General features: G+C 37.7%; 1 protein-coding gene across 1 annotated transcript in view; it reads left to right on the top strand.

Moving 5' to 3' along the window:
* The first annotated feature begins 690 nt into the window (after positions 1–690).
* The window catches only part of SYD (P-loop containing nucleoside triphosphate hydrolases superfamily protein), a 39,509-nt gene continuing 16,880 nt past the window's right edge, over positions 691–23,319 (top strand). The window contains 28 exon segments of the mRNA XM_090312284.1: positions 691–846; positions 1,061–1,086; positions 1,677–1,799; positions 1,892–1,953; positions 2,096–2,211; positions 2,348–2,773; positions 3,012–3,184; positions 5,650–5,822; positions 5,920–5,984; positions 6,070–6,780; positions 6,856–7,130; positions 8,077–8,174; positions 8,288–8,473; positions 8,629–8,809; positions 10,633–10,815; positions 10,891–10,934; positions 11,122–11,178; positions 11,401–11,497; positions 11,580–11,752; positions 11,825–12,038; positions 20,328–20,453; positions 20,558–20,647; positions 21,464–21,580; positions 21,690–21,770; positions 22,021–22,128; positions 22,464–22,633; positions 22,729–22,807; positions 22,893–22,967. Of these exon segments, the coding sequence (XP_090168410.1) occupies positions 1,695–1,799; positions 1,892–1,953; positions 2,096–2,211; positions 2,348–2,773; positions 3,012–3,184; positions 5,650–5,822; positions 5,920–5,984; positions 6,070–6,780; positions 6,856–7,130; positions 8,077–8,174; positions 8,288–8,473; positions 8,629–8,809; positions 10,633–10,815; positions 10,891–10,934; positions 11,122–11,178; positions 11,401–11,497; positions 11,580–11,752; positions 11,825–12,038; positions 20,328–20,453; positions 20,558–20,647; positions 21,464–21,580; positions 21,690–21,770; positions 22,021–22,128; positions 22,464–22,633; positions 22,729–22,807; positions 22,893–22,967 (4,185 nt within the window). The 5' untranslated portion in view covers positions 691–846; positions 1,061–1,086; positions 1,677–1,694.

The raw sequence follows: 23,319 nt of genomic DNA, 5'->3' as shown, positions 1-23,319 counted from the left end.
AAGTTATCATTGATAACAATACCACCGATTGTAACTATCGACGTTGGCAATTAATAGCACACTTCTTAAATTGAAAGCTATCACTGGTAGTAGCTATTAGGTAGCCATCGACAATAGCAACTGACCATACACTTTTCAAATTGATAAGCTACGACTGATAGTAGCTATGGTGATAACCACCGATAGCATACTTCTCAAATTGAAAACTATCATTGATAGTAACTATCGGCGATGATTTTCAATTTGAGAAAACTAGGAAGCAACGCATAAAATGGTGGCTGGACGTGGACATTTTGGTCTTTTATCATTTTTTATTTTATATATGTAATTATTTTATCATTATACTACATATTCTATTATTTTAGGTTTGAATTTCATTTATGCAACTAGTCCTATTTCAATTCCTCTAAAATCTTCAATTAAAGAATGGAGAAAAACTCATCAACGGACCAAACTACTTCTGGCCCGTTTTCTTAGATACTTGAAATGGGCTAATCTAACGACAGTGAAATCAATTTTCACGGGCTCGACAATTCCTCTCTAAATCAGCGACCGGCCCACAAAATTTTTTCGACAATGTCGAATCTGCCCATTGTTCATGCGTCCGACATGTCGGCATGAGTGGTTTTACTTATCGGCCCAAACCGACGACGTTTCGATAAATGGGCCGAAACCCGATTTTTCTTACGTGCGAAGCGTGCTTTGACGACCATCTCCCTAATACGTGCAGGTGGTAAACACAGCTCCATCGTCCTCTCGAGGGCTTGGTAATTTCTTCAGAATCTAACCAGAGTTCTCCATGTAGTTCGTCGTCAGCTCCCAATTTCTTCGCCGATCTCGTTTCAGGTGTTGTATGCATTTTCTTCTTCAGTCGTCTACGATAATTTTGTACTCTGTCAAATTTATTTCCCGACTTCACTGCCCACTTGATACAACACATTTTTCTTCCTTGTGCTGTTTTTTCGACTAAAAATTTTCAGAACTACAGCGTTGTTCCAGCTTATTATGTAATTTACATGCTTCAATTTTACAGCTGTATTTGTGGGTTTCATTGCCGCAGGTGAAACTTAAGCTGGATAGATAAAGGTAGTTGGATTGTAATTTACTTGTAGTTACAGTGTTAGGGTTGCTGTTATTGGAAATGTTTTATGCAATTATCTTCCATGGTTGTGTTGGAGGATAGTTATGAGTAGCATTTGCTTGCCCTGTCCCTTTTTGTCTCACCTTCATGCTATTGCAGCCTATTTCCTTTCAATTATCATTAGTTATTTGGTTTCCATGGACGAAGAAAAGAGAAAAACAGGACAACATTCGACGGAGCGTGCATTTCCCTTTGTCCTCTGGAGTGTATTTATTTTAGGATTACTTTGTCATTTTTAGTGTCTCCTTGCTCAAGTTAAATCTGTTAAATTGCTTTCACCTATCAGCTTAAACTTCTGGATCAATCGGTGATTTAACATGGCATCAAAGTAGGTAGTCCCGTGTTCAAACATCTACAATGTTATTTCCTCCTAAATTAATATTGATTTTCACTTGTTGGGTCTTCTTTTCAAAAGTCCAGTAGGGAGAGTGTTAATTTGCCTTCACCTATCAACTTAAGCTCTTGGGTCAATCGGTGATTTAACAAAGTTGGTATTTTTATATGTTGCTGTACTTATCAAAATTTCACATTGTAGGTTGCTATCTTAGACAAGATGGCATCTTCACAAAATGTTGAGTTGGAAGCAGCAAAGTTTCTGCACAAACTTATTCAAGAATCTAGAGACGAGCCAGCAAAATTGGCTACAAAACTCTACGTGGTGTGTAGGGATTTTTTAGTTTTGTTTCGTCTACTCAATTAATGGCATGACAAATTTTCATATGTATAATTTCATGCTTGTGTGAGTTTCAGATACTGCAACACATGAAATCAAGTGGGAAAGAACATTCCATGCCATATCAAGTAATTTCGAGGTAAAGAATAACGGTTCCATTGTTTAGTGACTATTTTCCCCCTTACAATTGTTGAATTTTTTATTGATCGTAATTTCCCACTATCAAATTGGCTTTCTTTTCTATTTGTTTCCTTTTTGCCAACTGAACTTCTCTTATTTAGGGCCATGGAGACTGTCATCAACCAACATGGTCTTGATATTGAAGCTTTGAGGGCATCACGCCTTCCTTTGACTGGTGGAACTCAGATGGGTGATTCTTCAACTGCACAGTATGCGGGTACAAGGATATTACTATTTGGGATTGTTTATAAGTGAATCTGGTTTGCAAGTGCACACGTTAATGTTTGCATTTTTGTCTACAAATGAACATGTTATTCTTTGTTTGGAATAAATCATTATAGAAATAATTGCAGGTTCTTCCAGTGTTGTCGGTACTGCCAAAGATTCCAAAATGGGTATATCTGGAAATGAGATGTCCAAAAGTGGCGCACTTGCTTCAAGCAAGCCGCCTGTTGGCCCAAGTAGTACAGATCACGATTATTATCCAGGTTCTGCAACCCATCGGAGTGGTCAATCTTTTGATCAAGAAAGTCCATCTAGTTTGGATTCAAGGTCTGCCAACTCACAGTCACAAGAGAAGCATGATTCAGTAAATTGGGACAAACAATTAAATGATAAGGATGGCAAAAAGGGCAGCAAGAAAAGGAAGAAGGTGGATACATCAGTTGTGGATCCACCTAGTGACAATACTCATCAACTTGATACACGCAACTCACTGGTTAATCCTAGGAATGTAAAAACGAACAGGGTTGAACCTGTGGCATATCTAGTCAAGGGAGGTATGTTATTCTTATTTCAATAAGATTAAGCAATAGTCTATTGGGTTCTAAATATTTCTCCTTTTTTTAGAAGTTTGTTGGAAAGCTAGTAGTGGCTTGGCCATCTAGGCCTATTTAGCAGTAGTGAAGAAGTTTTATGTTCATATAGGATGAATTATGGAGCATATAATGTTGCCAAGTCATATTATTACCATCTCCCAGTATTTTTTAGAGCTGACTGGTTCTTCATATGGTGCAGGCAATATTGAACAGGCAAAGCATGGATTGACGAAAGCTACTGAAAAGCCTATTGAACCTCAATTGTATTCTGTAAACCGCGGTGATGGGACATCTACCTCCAATGAAAAAGTTTTGGAGAGTGAACTACCTATGTCTAGCACATCATCAGTTGATGCTACGAAGATGATCCAGGTGCATAATAGTTTCCTCAATGACTTTGGTTTCTCGAGTCTCATCTCCTTTTCTTTTCCTTCTAACATTTGTGTTACATTGTATGGAAGCATAAACCTAGGCACAAATATTCAAGTATTTCTAACAATCGATGTTCTCCTTGTTCTTCTTTTGCTTCTCCTAATGAAATAGGTTTTGTTTGTTATTCTTTTTCTGTTTTTCGTTTTTTAAAATTGATTTGTCTATTGAGTAGCATTTGCCAATGTGAGACACCTTATGAACGTGACATAGTAGGGTTGATTCCAGTATTGGATAGATTTTCTGTAATGACCACACTTCTTTAACCTACTAGCAACTTTTCCTTAAATCATTATTGCTCGCCTTACTTCTTTCGTCCATGGTTCCACTAGCCCTTGTCGAAATTTTATTTGCTAATATTTGGAAGGTTTCAGTAATGGAAACAAGTCAAGTTCTTTGGGAGGACTTACATTAGGATGGGCAGATGGGATTTACCTCAGCGCAGCAGTCTGTTGGGTTAGTCAGTGAGTGGGTCTTTTTGTTAGTCTGTTGGTGAGCCAAGGTGTTCTGTAGTTAGTTATGGAAAAGGGTCTCTGCGGTCGTTTGTGGGAGATTGTAGTCCTCTTGAATTGACTCACGATCTTTTGCAGGTCTTGCTTCTTGTATTCTTGAATATTACTATTTTGTGGAATATGCCTTACATTCTCCTCTAGGTTTGATTGGTTATGATAGAAAATATCAACCCTGCGGACTTGATCTAAAACTTGCCTCCTTTGTGTTCAATCCTAGGTGGTGCGATCCCTGTAAGCCAAGAGCTTAATCATTTTGGAGGGAAAATATTCTTCTTTAAACTTCTCGGGTATTATATATATTTTTGACAGTAGGAAACAGAAAATTTCATTGATATAAATGAAATCACAAAAGGATTACAAAATAGATTCCAATGGATATAAGGGAGCTTAAGCCATAATTACAAAAGGGGAAGAGTGAAGAAATGTCAACATTTGAACTCACAGGTGGAACTCATATTCACTATATTTTTCAATCAATCTACTTGAAGAGTTTAGAGGTTGCCTTGTGGTTGGTTTTAAAAGATTTTTTATTGATTGGTGATGGGATTGGGTTCTCAGTTTTCTTCGGAAGATTTGAAGTAGCTATTGGCTGGTTTTCAGTGTTTGGTGGCCTTATTCATAACTTCATCACCCCTTTGCGAGCTCTCTAAGTCTTTTCTTTTCTTTTCTTCTTTTTTTGAGAAGAAACATTTCATTGAATAAATGAAATTAAGGGGAGATCGGGGAGATCTCCAAGCACCTAAAGGTGATCACAGAAAGGATTTCCAATTGGAAACTAAATAAGAAAGACTCAAATGGTCAAAAGTTTGCTTAGATTTGCACCAATACAAAGCAGCAGAAAGAACCAAATAAAAAAATTGATCAAAACTGGAAGAAAGATCTCTGAAAAGACATTTGTTTCGCTCGCCCCACAAAGTACAGAAGAAAGCATGTATGAAAGCCAACCAAAGGGTCTTCTTTGTACCATGAAAAGGATGACCAACTAACAGAGAAGCAAGATTATGAAGCAAATTATGAGAAAAACCACTGACCAACGAAAATCTTGCATCAATATATGCCAAAGACGCAAAGCGAAAGGACAATGCATAAAGAGATGAGCAGCAGATTCTGAGTGATATTTGCAAGCTCTCTAATTCTATTAGATGAAGATATCAGAAGTGTTCTTATTTTTTTAAATGTGTATCTACCCAATAGGTTATAAACTTTCCAATGAGCTATAAGAGAATTTTGAACCATAATTACAAAAAGGTGCAACCACTTTACACCAAGTGAACTAAAATATTAATCGATGATGTAAAAGACTCAAAATCCTGGTTAGCATCTGAGAATATGCATGAGTTTCTATCTAGCCATAATGATCCTAAAAGACTCAAAATCCGGGTTTGGATTTTGTATACCCTTGTATTCTTTCATTTTTTTCTCCATGAAAGTTTTGTTTCTAAAAAAAAAAAACAGGTTTAAAATATTAGTTTGCAAAATAGATAATAGAACTTTAAAGACCTCGATATTTTGTTTAGTTGAAGCCAAGTGCTCCTGCTCCCTCATTGTTGCTAGCACATTTCCACATGCTACATGCCTCCTTGGAGGCCCTTTTTTGTAGGTTGCCTTCCTTTTTGTGAGGTTCTTTTTTGTGTGCCCTTTTTTCTTTCCTTTTTTTCCTCAATGGAAGCTCAGTTATTCTTCTTTTTCTTCTTCTTTTTTTTTTAATTAATTAATTTATATATATATATATATATAAAGAAAAGAAAAGAAAAGAAAAACAAGCCTCACTGAAACAAAATTTGTGCACTGTAAAGTACAGCCACTACTTCGACTTTGTAAATCTTTTATTTGGGAACAATACCAAGACTTTTTAATGTATAATTTGATATTTACTTGTGGACATGTTCTTAACAGGGTACATGGCGGAACAGTGCACCAGAAATGAGTATGTTACGCAACCCAGTTTCTAGAGAAGCAGGAAAGCTTCCTGTTTCTCAGGTTCCTACCTCATCCCAATCTCGTTTACCTTTCAAGGAACAACAATTGAAGCAACTTAGGGCACAGTGCCTCGTGTTTTTAGCCTTCAGGTTGCCTATTCTTCTAAATCTACAATGTGAGCTAGAATAATATAATTATTTGTTCTAGTAGGTTGTTTTGAATTTTATGTTTCGTTTTTTTGTTCAGAAATGGTTTAATGCCAAAGAAACTGCATCTTGAAATTGCCCTCGGGAATAATTTTCCTAAAGAAGGTAGACCTCCATTTTTTATGTATATATATATATTTATTACTATATTACACTAGTTTCTCATCAAGTAACTGAAATGCTAATGTAGAGGGGCTTCGCAAAGATGTTGATCCTAGAGGTATTGCTCAATCTTTTAACGAGGCCAGAAGTTCTACTGAAGTCATGATGCCATCAGGAAAATTGGATGCTGCAAGGGAAACAGGTATGGTGGCCCCAGGCGCCATATCTGCTGGAAGAATTTTTGAGGCTGACCCCATGAAAGATGTAGATAATAAGAGAGTGGAGGATAAAAAGGGTACACCTTCTGATTATTCTGTTCAAGCAGAAGTAAGAAAGACAGAGGCTGAAGTTATGCGGGAAAAAGCAGCTTCTCAAACATGCTTGAGCTCTGGATCACACCCGCCTAACTTTTCAAGTGCAAGGGGGATTTTAACTGCAAATAATCCTGTTGAGGATTTGGAGAATAGCAATCTTCAAGCCCCTGCTGCCATGGGTATGAGCAAGCCTCTAAACCCTGAAACAGTTAGCTGGACTGGAATTGGCAGCACAAATGAGGTTTCTAGGGGAAGTCTACCAGCCTTTGCTAGTCAGCATGAGCTGGTAGTTGATAGGAAGAATGATGTATCTGCTCAGTTGCACGTTGTTCGGAACAACAGTGGTTTAGGGAGTCAACATATTGATAGTCAGTCTTCTTTTTCAATGGGAGAACGGTGGAAACCTATCTCTGGGACATATGATCAGTACCATGCTGTAATGCCTTCTAGAGATGCAAGTGTGATCCCAAATCTTGCATCTCATGGTGAGTTCTTTTTGCAGAACTGTAACTCACATGAGTTGAATGGTTCTTATTGAATGTCATGGATTTTCATTGTAGATGATATGCATGTGCCAGAATCTGAATCCAGATGCATCACAGAGGTGCAAAAAGTGGCATCTATTGACGAAGGGAAAAATGTCAGCCTAAATACTCTGGAACAAGAAGATGATGGTAAGTCAGTGCCATCTGATTTGCCAATGTCTCCAAAGTACACCATGTCAGAGAAATGGATAATGGATCGGCAGAAGAAGAAACTCCTGAATGAGCAAAATTGGTTACTGAAACAACAAAAAACTGAGAAACGTATTGCCACTTGTTTTGATCGGTTAAAGGTTTGTGTGCAACCTCACTTTTTCACTCTCTATTTCCAACTTCTTTTGACTTATTATTATTATTTTTATAATAACAAGTAAACTTATATCAGATCAAGAGTCAACTGCCGTTCTATTTTTCTATAGAAAAGAACAGAAAACTTGTAGTTGGTATGGTGAAATGTTACAGAGGAGGTAGCAAAAGAAGAGACCGAAATTCAAAGTAACCCCTAATGGCTTGTTTGGGTTTTGGATATTATATGATGGGTCCATACTAAATTAAATGTATGGGAGTTAAAATCCTAGGATTTTTAAATTTTATTTTTAGGAGAAACAACTACCAATTCATTTGAAAAAAACCACTTTACAAGTTGAATGTGAACGGGACAAGGAGTTCCCTCCCCAAACCAAAAGGAATCACACAAGCACCTTCCAATCTCAGTCGATGACGTAAGTGGTGTAAAAACCTAGAATTTTAAATACCCAGGATAATAAGTGTTTGTGTTTAGATGAAGATGATTAATATCTGGAGTTAAATTTTTGTGTTTGTTTGATAGGTTTTTCTTATGGAAAAATGATTGAAATTGTAGATTTAATGAAAATAATATATAATTAATTATTAATAAATAATAACTCAAAGTAGTTAAAATCAATTTATACTAGAAAGTAATTGGGGCATGTTTGGAGTAGAACTTGGGAGAGTGGAGTTGTTAACTCCACTTCTCGTATGGCTCAAGAAAAAGAAGAAAAAGAATTGAACTGAATCTTTCACATTTTTTTAGTCAAGTGTGTATTCCAATTTTTTCTTCGAATTATTTTTAGAAGCAAAGACCAATTCATTGTTTTGGTGCCAAATTGGCCTGTAGGTAATGCCCCTGGGATCTTGTTGGAACTTGCAGTTTGTTTTTTCATTGATATTGATCTAGGACATTTGGTTTGTTTCCTTGGGTATCATTTTCCTTTGCAGGATACCGTCAGCTCGTCAGAAGATATATCTGCAAAAACTAGAAGTGTTATAGAATTGAAAAAGCTTCAACTTCTGCAGCTTCAGCGCCGCCTCAGGAAGTAATATCTCTCTAAGTCTCTCTCCTGAGCAGTCCTCTAGTTTCCGATGAGAGTTTTTGTGCTACTGTGTCTTCGTTTACTAATCTTTTGATGAATTTGGAAAATCTTGGCAGTGATTTTCTCAATGATTTCTTCAAACCAATTTCAACTGAGATGGATAGATTGAAATCTTTCAAGAAGCATAAACATGGTAGGAGGATTAAACAACTTGAAAAATTTGAGCAGAGAATGAAGGAGGAGAGGCAAAAGAGAATTCGGGAGAGGCAAAAGGAATTCTTTGGTGAGATAGAAGTTCACAAGTATGTGGTGCCCATCTAATGGAGATTTGTCTATACTTTCTTTAAATAAAACCTCATTTGTCCTAATTCCATCAATGATAAATACATTCTGGTGGATCGAAGTTAAAGTTGTACATATTTTGCTGATTGTCCATTAAATCTTTTTTGTTTTCTAGGGAAAGACTTGATGACGTATTTAAAGTTAAGAGAGAGAGGTGGAAGGGTTTCAATAAGTATGTCAAGGAGTTCCACAAAAGGAAGGAACGAATTCATCGTGAGAAGATTGACAGAATCCAGCGTGAGAAGATCAATCTTTTGAAGATCAATGATGTAGAGGGGTATCTTCGAATGGTGCAGGTTTGTCTTCTCTTTGTTGATTATTAGTAATCATTCTTCTTCATGCTATTTATTCTGATAAGCATTTTAACCATGCATTACTTGTGATCTAAGTCTATAATTTATAAGTAGCTAAAAGCTTGTGCTATTTGAAATTTTAACTAATCATTTCAAGAGTAATTATCAACTTGGTTTGATTCTTTTGGGATGAAGTCCCTTTCTTTAAGTGCACTTCTTTTGTAGGGCTAATGTTGTTGTAATGTCCTTGTATATTCTTTCATGTTTTTCAAAGAAAGTTTGGTTTCTTATTAAATAAAGAAGGAAAAAAAATCATTTGAAGAATAATTTTCGATATAAATGAAAACATTAAAAGTACTATTAATTGATATTTATTGAAAATTTTCTTATATTTGTATTGTAACTACTCTTTATACAAATTTTATGATTAATCAGAAAACAATCATCTTAACAGTAAATTAGAGATAATTATAATCCGGTCATTGTTCTTGCGGTCATATTTGTGGGTTTTTGTTTGTTTGTTTGTTTTTTTTTTTTTTTTTTAAAATTTAAAATAACACTTACACCTTTTGTCAAGTTCATGCCAATTCCGCAGCCTTGTTGTAGTCCCCTTGGCTTGTTGGGGATAGCTCATCTCCATAGTATCTCCCCTTTAATAATGAAAGTTTTAAGTTTCTTTTTTTAAAAGATTGTGGTTATTTTAAACTCTTTAAAATTAAATCTGTAGGGAGTCATCTGGATAAAGGTCTACATGACGATGAGATGCCTAGGGAATAGGAAGCTCATGAGAGAGTAGGGTGTTTAGGAATGAAGATATTTTTGTAATTCGACTTGTGCCGGCATGGATTCCATGTGTGCTGAGAATAAACATATCGGGAATAGAGTTTTTAAAATCTGATTTGGATTTTTACCGATTCATTATTTTAAGTCTCTAATAAATTACTTAAATTGTACCGAATAGAACTATTATGTACGAAGTTCCCCCCACCCATTAATTGATTTATGTTCACTATATAAAGATAGTTGGATTGGTCTTGTTTCGAGGACTGGTACAATTGGATTGGGGGATATTGATAGAGCCTATTGGTCCTTGGAAAATTCGGGAGTATTCTCCACCCGTTAAGCTTTTCTTAAGCTCATGGAAACTAGTTATAAGCTCAAAATTCTGTTGATTAATGTGATATGGAACTTCAATATTAAAAAAAAAGGTAAGTGGGTGGCACTTTAAAGGTAAATCTGTCTTCTGGAGGAGATGGATAGTTGGCTTTTGGAAGCTCTAAGTGGGTGGCACTGGCGCTTTAAAGGTAAAGCAAGAATTCTATGGGTGTGTGTGGCTTGGGCTCTTGTAACCTTGTATAAATTACTTCCCTTTCTTGGACTCGTAGACAAAAGGTTTTCCTCTGTGACGACAGTCTTGCTCAAATTCTCCTCAATTGGGAGGCTTTGTTGCTCTAGTTCTTTTGGGGGAGGGGCTTTTCGTCTCTCTATGCCCTTAGATTGTTCTTTTGTGATTAATACAGTTTCTTGTTTCTTTAAAAAAAATTAAAAATTATCACATTTATTTACTACATACAATAATTATCCATCTGACATATAAAAAAAAATCAGACCTCAAAATTTGTGGGAAGTTGGGAACTGAACTTAAATCAGGCACAAGTGTAGGGCTAAGAGGTTCAAGTCAACATCTAATTATCTTTAGGTTAGTTTTGGATTTAATCGTGATAAAAAAGGGCTGAAGAAAATTCAAAATTTTCTCCGTTGATGCAAAATCGAATCATGTTGTAGATTTTATTTTTCTTACACTGACATTTCACTTCTTGTACTAGGATGCAAAATCAGATCGTGTTAAGCAACTTCTCAAGGAGACTGAGAAATATCTTCAAAAGCTTGGATCCAAGCTACAAGAGGCAAAGTCCATGGCAAGCGATATGGATGATGGAGGAGCTGTGAATGTTGCTGAAAAGAGTGAAACTGCGATTGAAAATGAAGATGAAAGCGATCAGGCAAAGGCAAGTGGTTCTCTGCTCACTTTCCTACATCAGTTTTTGTTTAATTCACTGATTACACTGGCTTTCTTCTGACAGCATTATTTAGAAAGTAACGAGAAGTACTACATGATGGCTCATAGGTGAGTGACATTTCATGTTTTCTTCTTCCCTTATCCCACCCCATAACAAATTTTGGCCACTGCTTTGAAATTTTGATCATATACTGCATAGTTTGCATTTTGTCTTTCTTGATAGAATCTTTTGTTGTCTCGAGGATTCAAGTTGATAACTCCCATTAACAAGTTATTATTAATTTGCCTTTTACAGTGTTAAGGAAAGCATAGGCGAGCAGCCTTCTTGTCTTCAGGGAGGAAAGTTGAGAGAGTGAGTGTCATGTTTTCCTATCATCCTATTCTTTTAAATTTTATCTTTGATTTGTATAAATTTTGTGTGTTGTATGGAGTGAAGCCTATTTCTGGGCCTCTGGCAATATCTTCTCACACTTTAGGTCTTTGATTTTCGAAGTTCATGATACTGGTAAGAGCAATAAAAGCCAGTGCTTAAACCATTCTGAATTTGTTGTTAATGTGGCAATAAAAATTTTAGGTATCAGATGAATGGCCTTCGGTGGCTTGTTTCATTGTATAACAACCATTTGAATGGAATTCTTGCTGATGAAATGGGGCTTGGAAAAACTGTTCAGGTACCGTACCCTCCTAAGCTTCGTTATATGAGCCTAGATCTAGCTTCTGTACGTTCATTGTTACTAACAGGGTAACTTCCAGGTAATTTCCCTAATCTGTTATTTGATGGAGACTAAGAATGATCGAGGTCCCTTTTTGGTGGTTGTGCCATCATCAGTTTTACCCGGATGGGAGTCAGAGATAAACTTCTGGGCCCCTAGTGTGCTTAAAATTGTGTATTCTGGACCTCCAGAAGAGCGGCGTAGATTATTCAAGTAATGGTTTCCTATGTTTTTTTCTATAATCCTTGTTGGGTAATCCAGAAACTGACCAGATCATCATTGCAGAGAAAGAATTGTTCATCAGAAATTCAATGTACTTCTGACCACATACGAATATCTGATGAACAAGCATGATAGGCCAAAACTGAGCAAGATTCATTGGCACTATATCATAATTGATGAAGGCCATCGCATAAAGAATGCTTCATGCAAGTTGAATGCTGATCTGAAGCACTATCAGAGTTCTCATAGATTACTCTTGACTGGAACACCACTGCAGGTTACAGTCGTTGTTAATGCTCTCCTCTTTTACGGCATAGAAGCGATTCCTTTAATCTGATTTGCATGAACATTGTACGGCTGTTTATTGAGTTAATTATATTTAGGTCACGAGCAACTGAACCCAAGCCTTTTCCCTCCCTCGGTGTCAATGGAAATATGAGAAATGATTTTGACATGATATTAAAGACTGCAAACAATATAAAATCATAATGTTGTGTAGAATGGATAGACTTGAAACTAATGTATTTTAAATTTGTGCTGGGATATTACTGGGGATTAAAAAAAAAAAAGCGTGCGTCTTATTGTTATATCTTTGATCAATGAGAACTTAAAATTTACAAGTCCAGATATATAAATTATATTTACCTTCCTTTTAAGTTTATAAATTAACACCATCTTCCTCTAGAAAGTTCTGTTTCTGCAGAAAAATACAAACAGAATTTGAAAGAACTTTTGGTTTCCTTTTTTCAAAGTTTAAATGGTCAAAATAAGGGCAATTCATTTCAAATCTATTATAATTTGAAACATTTTCACTGATATCAACGGTATCATTCTTATTAAATTAAAAAAGGGTTATCTATGGTAAAGGGCCTTACTCAATATTCCATGGAGATACTTTGCCCGTTTCAGTGCCAGCTTCACCAGGTTTTTGAGGTATACTTCCTTCGAAGCTGTAAATAATAGCCTGAACTCATTCTCTTTATCCAAACTTCATTAGGTTTGGCTTTGGTTCCATTATTTCATTCAAACCTGAGAAAGTAATGAATCGAGACGGGTTTTTTTCTCTCTCCTCTCTCTAAAATCCTCTCTATGATGTGAGTTCCATGGGGAGGGTGGTGATAGATAGGATAATCTTTGTTCTACGAGACTTAATGGAAGATAGGTTTCCATTGAAGAATAGAGAGGGTCGAGGGTGAGTAAAATAGTTTTGGAGTTGGGATCTGTTGCTTGGGTCCGAGATTGCTTTAAGTTAGTGTCGGTTGCAAGGTCTTCAGATGGGTTTTGGCGGATAAGAAGGTTAAATTCAGCGATCATCTTCTTCCAAGTTCTTTCCAACTCGACGGGTTGTTATGTGGTGGTTTCCTTGGAATCCTTCAAAGGGAGAAAAACTCGTTTGCTTATTCCAGAAGGGCCTAGGGAAAGAGGGTGGATTTCGATTGCGGGTGAGCTCATTGGGTTATTGTCCTCACCTTCTTCAGTGCTTGTAAATAGGAAGAGGGGGCTGCCGAAGGGACCGTGAACTTTGTCAAAGCTATGACTAAGTAAAAAGGGAAGGAAAAAGTTGTGAGTGTTTTGTCCGTGGTTCAAAACTTCGTGACGGGGGACAAGGAGGTCTTTTCCGATTGGGTTTGTGATTTTTCTTTTGATCTCCCAACTGCAAGTTTGGTGGAAAGATAGAGGAATAAGTTGAATTGGTTCCTGATTGAGGAGTCTTTGGTGAAGAGAGTGGGTAAAAGGTTTACTTTCCGTCCTTTCTGGGCTAATTTAGTTGTTTGTGTGTGTGATTGCAAGGAGGACGCTCTGTCGATTTCTGGCTGTGATTTGGGTGAGTTTTTAGAGGACTTTGAGGTCTCGACGTAGAATTTTTGCTTGGTGGCCGAAGGAAGATTGTTGGCATTTTCAAGAGGGTGGGTTGGTTCTGGATGTACCTCCCTTCTTAAGAACTAAGAACTTTATCTTTGAAATGGAAAAATGGTGTGGAGGCTTGGCAGAGTGTGAAGTCTTCAAGAGTTTTGATTCATGGGAGAAGGAGATAAGTTTTCGAGTGAAAGGTAATGAAAATGGCTTCAGTATGCTTGATAAATTTTGAAAACTTCTCTTTTCCTATTAGATATTTGTCTCTGTCCTCTCTTCAGTACGGACGCCAGTCACCTCACTATAAAGGAGTTCACACGGGGATGATGAAGGCATATTGGAGGGAGAGAAAGCCTTACTTGATGGGCCAAGATCCCATGGTGGGCCTGCTGTCAAAACCCCGATGTCAGTAGTCTTAAGGGAGTTTGAAAAGAATGGGGCTTTAGTGTTGGGCCAACCCATTCAAAGACCTGGTAAGGAGAGTATTAGTGAGGTTACAAGCAAGGCCCACGGTCAGGGTTCTAAAGGGCCTAAGGAGGCGTTGGGCTAGGATGCTGAACCAAGGTTGGATCCCTCAGATCTGAATCAAATCGATGTGGATTGTGAATCATTCGACCCGTTTGTAGTCAATTATTTAGACGATGACTCCTTCCTCTCTTCTTCTTTCATTCTTGAGCATAGTCCACCGCCAGTGGGAGATCTTTTCATGGAGAAAGAAGGCAGTCAACGAATTTATATTTCGTGAGGTGAAGGAGAAGCCAATGTTGTTATCCCATCGAATTTGGATCAGTTTGGTTTCCAAAGATTCAAAGGGCAGAAGGTGGGCATAGGTCGAATCCAACTTCCAACAAAGAGTCACATTTGGGTCTTTCCTTGGGGCAACCTTTTCAGCCAGTTTAGCAGGTCTTGGCGGTCGGATCACTCGACCAAGTATGCGTTCCTTCCATATCTTTGGATCTTATTCCTTTGGAGGAAGCGATGATATCGAGGGAGAAAGGTGAGTCTTCCAACTTCTCTGAAAGGGTGGACTCGGTGCCTTTGGCTATGGTGAGAATGTTGGGTTCACTGTGAGAAGGAGAGAAGTGTGTCCTACATCTGTTCCTTCTTCGAATCTTTTTCCCAATGCCAATGGTGCTAATACCTTTTTGCCAGTCTACTCTTTAGGTGGAGGGAGTCTTGAGGTTGCTTCTTGGTCTATTGTTATGGCCGTTGCGGTAGGGGGAGGTTCTATGCTTTTGCCTAATTAGGTTTTGTTTGGGGATCCTTACTCCCTTTCTAATTTCCTTATGGTCCTGTACCCGATGCCAAGAAGGGTGTATTCTGGGAGTTGGCCCTTTGGGTGGGTCGCTTAAGCGTCAATGGGGGTTAAGAGGGTGGATGCTAAGGTTCCTAAATTCGTATCTTCTTCGAAAAGGAAATCTAAGGTTGGGAGTAAGGCTTGTGGGGAAGTAATAAGGTTGAGAGAGAGCTGAGGAAGCTCGAAAGTTCGGTTAACTATGATAGGAAGAACGCTTCCACGGAAGTGGGTTTTTCCCTGTCTCAATGGGCGTGAAAAGAGGAGATTAATTAAGGAACTTTTAAGGCAAGAGAATCTTGATATTGTGGTTCTGCTAGAGAAGAAACAGAATGATTTTGAGCTTCGGTTTATATGTAGTATTTGGAAATTCAGAAGGGTGGAGTGGGAGAGTATTGATTTAGTGGGGAAGTATGGGGTTATTTAGTTTAGTGGAACATTCGCACACTTACAACTTTGGAAGTGATTAAGGTTGTCTTTTCGCTGTCGGTTTCTTTCAGATGGAAGGATAGCGAGAGCGTTTAGGTGACTGGAGTGTACGTCCTTCCTAGAATTAGAAGTAGAGAACAATTTATGAATGAGTTGGGGGACCTTTTTGGCCTTTGCGGTTCGAAATGGTGCCTTGTGGGTGATTTTAATATTACTTGTTCTCAACCTGAGAGATCCGTCGGGCAGAGGTAATAGATCAATGCGGGGGTTTAATGATTTTATTGAGGGAGGAAAGTGGGTTGATCCTCCCCTGTTGAATGGTAAGTTTACATGGGCTAATAGTAGAGCCAGAAGTATGAAATTCCCCACGGGGTCCCAACCCGATCGGGGCGGGGAATCCCTGGTTTGATTGGGTACGAGGGTCAAACCAAGGATTTAAATCGGGTCCTCGATTAGGAATGGGCAGGGATGGGGAGGGGAATCCCCCCGTCCCCGTCCCTGCCCTAAATTTTTTATTGTTTATTTATATATATGAAAGGTAGAGAAAATACGAAAGCATATTAATTATACATATATGGTAGATTTTAAATATATATAAAATTTATAAAACAGTAGCTTCTTTTGGAAAAAACACAAAACAATAGCTTTTTCGCATTGCTTCAATCCCAAATGGAAGTGTGGAAGTGTCGATGATCATTGGGATGCAGTTACTTGCTCTTTGAATTTGCTATTCAGAAGGCAATCAAAAGAAGAGGACATAATTGAAATCCAGCCGCTCCTGTGCAAGATTGATAGAGATTGGGTTAATCAAGCTTCAGATTCAAGGCTTTGGTCTTTGTATGCTTCAAGGAGGCACTCGGTCAAGTCAATATCTAAGCATTTGAATATTTCTTCTCCTTTTGACAAGGAGATAGTTCATGTTCTTTAGAAGTCTAAAAGTCCAAAGAGATTCAACATACTAGCATGGATTGTGATCTATGGATTTCTTAATTACTCGATAACCTTGCAGCACAAGCTTCAGGATCAAATTTTGCCCCCTCCTATTTGTCCACTTTGTTCAGCAAATAGTGAAGATTTGCAGCATCCGTTGATTACCTGATCTTTTTTGACAATTGTTGGTCGAAGTTGCTCTCTTCTATCAACTTACATTGGGTAGGGCAATCAATTAGGGAGAATGTCTCTTAATTGTTGGCTGGTCTGTTATTATCCTCCAAAGGTAGCTTTTTTGGTCCGGTAGGCTTAATTTCAGAAATCTGATTTGAATGCAACCAGAGGGTATTCCATAATAAGCCCTCCGATTAGTTAGATCGCTTTGGCTCAGTTCGTCTCCTAGCTTCTTCATGGTGTGCTCAATTGCGGATTACTTAATTCAAGATATACGACCTAATTGGAATGCATTTATCTGTTCTAGGTAATTTTATACCCGTGTATTTCTGGAATTCATGTATTGGGAAATTTTGAGGGTGTTATGGGTGGTTCAACCTAGTTAAGATACCCTGGTGTACCTACTAACTCTTCTATCTTTTATGTTCTTGTGCTTACACTAAGATTTGGTTTCTTTGTATTTTGAACGATAGCCTTTTTTCATTATATCAATGAAAAGTTTAGTTTTCATTTAGGAAAAAAAACATAAAATAGTAGCTTTAAAGTTATTTTTTCTATAATTTTTTTTGTTTCTAAATTTATTACAAAACGTGTTAAAATATATTTTTTAATATATTCATTTAAACAAATATAATAATAATAATACTAAAATTTAGTTGTCTTAGCCAGAAGTAGGATTGATAGGTTTTCGTTGTCTTAGGATTGGATTAAGTTGTTCGGGGAGTTTCAGCAGGTTGTGGGGCTGAGAGTCACTTAGGAACATCGGCATATCATCCTTACGTCTGGAAGGCAAAAGTGGGGGTCGGGTCTTTTTCGTTTTAAGAATACGTGGCTCCAGCACCCTTCTTTTAAATTTCAGTTTCCTAGTTGGTGGAATGTTATGCAGGGTCGGTGGGAAGATTTGCGCTTTATGGGCAAGTTGAGGGCTTTGCAAGGGAAGCTAAAGAAGTGGAATGGGTAGGTTTTTGGTGATATTAAATTTCAAAAGCCGAAGCTTTTGGTTAAGATTAAGAGGTTAGATGATTTGGAGTTGGAGGGCCTCTTGGACGATTCCTTGAAGGCGGAAAGAGAGACCCTCGAGATCGTTTTTGCGGAAGTAGTCAGGAAAAAAACCCATAGTTGGAGACAAAAAGTGAAGGTGGCTTGGGCTAGGGATGATGATTACAATACCTCTCTTTTCCAAAAAGTGGTCAGTGGAAGGAATAGCAGGAATAGGATCAGGCCTTTAGTTGATGAGTTAGGGGAGACTATTAGCGACGAGAAGGAAATCGAAGAAGTTGTCATTTCATTCTTCTCTGAGTTGTATGGGCTAGAGGTTTCTACTAAACCCTTTGTTCAAGGGATCGATTGGAATCCCATTTCAGAGGGAGAAAGGGAAGGCTTGTCAGTTCCTTTTATGGAGGAGGAAATCAAGATGGCTGTTTTTGGGAGTGATACTCAAATCGCTTGGTCCGGATGGTTTTCTTTGGCATCTTATCAAGATAATTGGGCTCTAATAAAGGAGGATTTAGTCAAACTTTTCCAGGAATTTTTTGAAAGGGGAATATTAAATAATTCCATTTATGAAACTTTTGTTTGTTTGATCAAAAGAAGGAGAATGTGACTAGGTGAAGGACTTTAGACCGATTAGTCTAATAATGAGTATGTACAAAATCATTGCAAGAGTGCTAGCTAGTCGACTGAAGAGGGTGCTTCCATCAACTATCTCGGACTCGTAAGGGGCTTTTGTTGTTGGGAGACAAATCCTATATCAAGCCCTCATTGCTAATGAGGCAATTGAGGACTACAGATCTAGGAAGAAGGAAGGATTGTTATTCAAGATTGACTTTGAAAAAGCCTGTGATCATGTGGATTGGAATTTTTTGGATAAGGTTATGGAGAGGAAAGGATTTGGTTATAAGTGGGCCATGTAGATGTGGGGTTGTTTGAGGAACTTAAGCTACTTTTTTCTTATCAATAAGAGTCCTAGGGGCAAAGTGGTGGCGATGAGAGGTCTTAGGCAGGGAGTTCCTCTTTCCCCCTTTCTTTTCCTTCTAGTGGTGGACATCTTTAGTAGAATTGTGAGTAAGTGCATCGAAGACAATGTCATTGAGCCTTTTGAGGTGGGAGAGGAAAGGGTGGCTTAATCATATCTTCAATTTTTCGATGACACTCTTTTCTTTTGCTCTAGAAAGGTTTCTTTTTTTCTTCTTCTTCTTCTTTTTTTTTTTTTTTTTTTTTTTTTAATACTGAATCATGTTTTTGTTTTTTTGAAGAGATGTTGGGGTTGGAGATTAATAGGGGAAAATGTAGTGTGATGGGGATAAGCTTAAAAGATGGGCCAAGTGGGTTAGGTGTGAGGTTGAGAGCCTTTCTTCTTCGTACCTTGGCCTTCCTCTTGGAGGTAATCCTAAGTCTATTAGTTTATAGGACCCTGTGGTGGATAAAGTTCGAAGAGGTTGGTTTTTTGGAAGAAAGGCTTCTTTTCTAAAGCTGGCAGGCTTACCCTGATAAAGTTAGTCTTGAGTGGCATTTCAGTGTATTTTTTCTCCTTTTTAGGGCCCCATGTGAGGTGTGCAAGTGTTTGGAGAGGCTGATGTGTGACTTTCTCTAGGAAAGGATTGATGAAGGAAAAGACAAAGGCTCACGCTTGATTAGATGGGAGGTTATTGAGAGACCAGAATCTTTGGTGGGGTGGTGGGGGGGGGTTGGAAATTGGGAACCTAAGGATGCATAACAAAGTCCTTTTAGCTAAATGGTTATGGCGCTTTTCCTATGAGCCCAATTCTCTGTGGTGTAGGATCATAGCTGGTAAACATGACCCTCATCCTTTCGAGTGGTTGGCTAAAGGGATTAAAGACACTTGTCGGAATATGTGGAAAGAGAACTTCAAAGAGCTCCCTTCTTTTGGTCTTTTGGTTTGATGTGTGGTGGGGGAGGGGAGAGATACGTATTTTTGGGAAGATCAATAGTGGGGGAGAGATCTCTTTGTGTGTTGTTTCCCCGATTATATCATTTGTCGTCTCTCAAAAATCATTTTGTTGTCGACTTTTTAGTGTGGTCTGGGATCTCTTATTTGTTCTCCTTTGAGTTTTGTTCTCTTTCCGATAGGGAAACGATGGAGGTGGTAGCCCTTCTTTCCTTACTTGAGAGTAATCCCTTTAGAATTGGAAGAAGGGAGGTTAGAGTTTGGAGCCCCAATCCTTTGGCATGGTTCTTATGCAAATCTTTCTTTCAATGTTTGGTTGATCCCTCTCCCTTAAGTGTTTCGATTTTTTCGATGCATTGGAGGATTAAGGTCCCTAGAAGGTGAGATTCTTTAGTTGGCAGATTCTTCACGGCAATGTTAGCTCATTGGACAGGCTTGTTAGAAAGTTGCCTTTGCTGGTTGGGCCTTTTTGTTGTATTCTTTGTCTTATTTGTTGGAAGGTAGAGGAAGATTTGAACCATGTTATCTGTCATTTTGACTTTCTGAGTGGAGTCTGGGATTTTTTATTCTAGATGTTTGGTTTGATGTGTGCTCGACATAGAGATGTCAGGACTATGGTCGAGGAGTTCTGGCATCCAATTCTCTTGTTCCTTTTAGCCAAATAGTGCATCCGAGGTCTTCTTGAAAAAAGAAAAAAAAAATCCTAATTAATAAGGTCCTTAAAACTATCCTTGCTGCTCTTCTATTTGAGCAAATAAGTTTGGGCGTCTTGAAGGCTTAACTTTAATTTGTAGCCCATTGTGAATAATGAAATGTAGTAGGAAACAATTAAAGCTAACATTAATGGAGAGGAGCTCTTTTATTGGATTAGGAAGAGTACGCTATATACTATTTGTTATATTTTTCTTGCATGCAGTTCTTGTTGATAATTTATTCCTTTATACTTGCTGGCTTACTTTGAAATTCACTCTGTGCAGAACAACCTTGAAGAGCTGTGGGCATTACTGAACTTTTTGTTGCCAAATATTTTTAATTCATCGGAGGATTTTTCACAGTGGTTCAACAAACCATTTGAGAGTAATGGTGATAATTCAGCTGACCAAGTAATTTCAATATTCTGCAGCTTCTCTTTGAAATTTTCAGTTTCTGTGTTCCTTCTCTTAAACTTTTTTAGATTTTTAATTTTTTAATTTTTATTTGGGACAAGGCCTTGCTTTCCGAAGAGGAGAATCTTTTGATCATAAATCGACTTCACCAAGTGCTTCGCCCGTTTGTTCTTCGGAGGCTTAAACACAAGGTTTCTTCGAACTAAAAGTTGTATTCAGCAGCGTCATTTTGTCTTCATAACTATTCATTGTTTATTGGTGCTTTATCACCCTCTTTTTTTGGGATAATCATTCCATTTTTTCATGCATCCCCTTTCCAGAGTTCTGCCATTGGTTATGATGTAATTGCAGGAAAAGATTCCAAGTGCTTTTGGTCTAAATGTGAAAGGGCCGGGTAGTCTTTTATGCCCAGTAGTTAAAAAATTTAAAATCCGTTCAAGCGCACTTCTCCTTCTTGTGAAGGCTTGAGTTAGTTTATGCGGACTTTGACTTGTGACAACCAATTCTGAAATCTCTTAATCTTCTGAGTGAATAATTACAAAGGACCGTGGGATATTTATAAACTAAAAACAAGGGTAAAACACCTTTTAACCCCATGTTAATACGAAAGTCATATAACTCTTTAACCCCATGGTTGATACAACAGTAATATAACGATTCCGAAAACATCTTATAAAAAGAATATGGCTCAATGACATGGTAAAGCAGGGTAAAATGGGATTAAATTACATCAAATTGCCCTTCTTGAAAATGAAACTCATACTCGAGTTAGCTCGCTAAAGTAAAGAACCTGGGGCATGGTAGGGAAGGAATCTGGGGCATGATAACTCGCTAAAGAAAAAAGAATAAATCTCTTTCACATGGGGCACAATGAGTTGTAGGTTTTCTTTGTGGCTAGATTAGCCGCATACTTCTAATCAGCAATTCAGCATTAACATGTATGGAAGATTTTCTGACAGTTCTTTCCTTGGTGTCATGTATTTATGTTCTTGTATTCATGCTTGCAGGTGGAAAATGAACTGCCAGAAAAGATTGAAAGACTTGTACGATGTGAGGCTTCTGCATATCAGAAACTTTTGATGAGGAGAGTAGAGGATAACCTTGGTTCGATAGGAAGTACAAAGGTTCCTTCACTCTATTTCGTTTTCTACATACTTTTCTTGAAGGAATTTGCAATTCTAATTTCTATGATAATCCAATTGTTACCCACACTCTCACACATTCTCTCTCCAGGTCCGGTCAGTGCATAACTCGGTGATGGAGTTGCGTAATATTTGTAATCATCCTTATCTAAGCCAACTTCATGCAGAGGAGGCATGTCTTTCTTTCTTTCTTTTTTTTTTTAGTGCAATTTATTTATGGATTGGTTTTTGGATAAACAAATTGAGGGAAGGGTGAAGGTAGAATGTTCTGCCCCACCCCACTACCTTGTATCCTTGATCGAATGTTCTAACCTTACCTTCTGTTCATTTTGACCGCACACAACCTAGAGTTGGAAGCTTAAACTACCCTTTTTCCTGCTTCTTGGTATTTTCCCTTATGAAACATCTTTATTCTTGTCTAGGTTGATAATTTGATACCTAAGCATTACCTGCCACCAATTGTTAGACTCTGTGGAAAGCTCGAGATGTTAGATAGAATATTACCAAAGCTAAAAGCAACCGATCATCGGGTAAGTACTTCTTGGACGGACAATATCAAGATACAATGTTGATGAGAATTCAATGCTATTATGTGTTACCCTTTATTTCTTCCACTTTAAATATTTTTTGATATTTTTTATTATAGTTAGTAGCATCTATTCAGTTTTCATTTTAATATATATTCCTTCTCAAGTTTGATTAGTTTCTTGAATTGTAAATGACCGTTTTATATTTTTTTATTAGTTTTTGTCTATGTCAATGATTTCATTTCAGAACTTATTTTTTTGCTCTGTTTGTCATCTTGTATCCTTTTTATATAGATGTTTCAAATTTCAATATCTCAAATCGACTGCTATTTTTGCAGGTTCTCTTCTTTTCCACCATGACTAGACTGCTTGATGTTATGGAGGAATATCTTCAGTGGAAACAATATCGATATCTACGATTGGATGGACATACGTCTGGGGGTGATCGTGGAGCACTAATTGAGTTATTTAATGGGCAAAATTCTCCCTATTTTATATTCCTTCTTAGGTAAATTTCTGTCTGATCAGTTGTTTTATGAATACTCGTCTCCATTCTCAAATATCATGTTCTATAGTTATCTACCATGTTTTCTATGGTGTCAGCATTCGAGCTGGTGGTGTGGGAGTGAATCTCCAAGCTGCTGATACAGTGATTATCTTTGACACAGACTGGAATCCACAGGCATATATTACAGATTTTCATGATATTTATGTCAAGAATCTGATGTCGATATTCTAAATCTGGTTTACTGTGTGTATGTTGTCAGGTTGATCTACAGGCGCAGGCAAGGGCTCATAGGATTGGCCAGAAGAGGGATGTGCTTGTTCTTAGATTTGAAACAGTAAGTTTTCTGGTCATGTCTTGTCAGCGTTGAAACTGACCCAAGGTTTCATCATGATTTAGGTTCCTTTGGATTATTATTGTTTTTTTGGGTGGGGGGGGCGCTGTAGAACTGCTTCTGTCATGGTGGAATGAACGTACAAAAACATAAGGCCAAACCAAGATGCAGGACTTCAAAATTAATAATTACAAGAAAGGGCTCCAATAATTTGCAATCATTAAAAGTGAAATATCACAAAGAAAATAATTTTAAAAACCAAATCTATCAGAAAATAGTTTTACAATCCAAATGACTGGATTGGCTGTGCTCGAACAAACGTTTATTTGACTGCAGGGCTCTGGATTAGCATTTG

Source organism: Benincasa hispida, chromosome 1 (assembly GCF_027475165.1).
Source record: "Benincasa hispida cultivar pf3 chromosome 1, pf3_genome.v1.1, whole genome shotgun sequence".
In the NCBI taxonomy this organism is placed as follows: Eukaryota; Viridiplantae; Streptophyta; class Magnoliopsida; order Cucurbitales; family Cucurbitaceae; genus Benincasa; species Benincasa hispida.
Note: the sequence above shows the minus strand (reverse complement) of the source record. Positions and strands in the feature narration are given on the sequence as shown.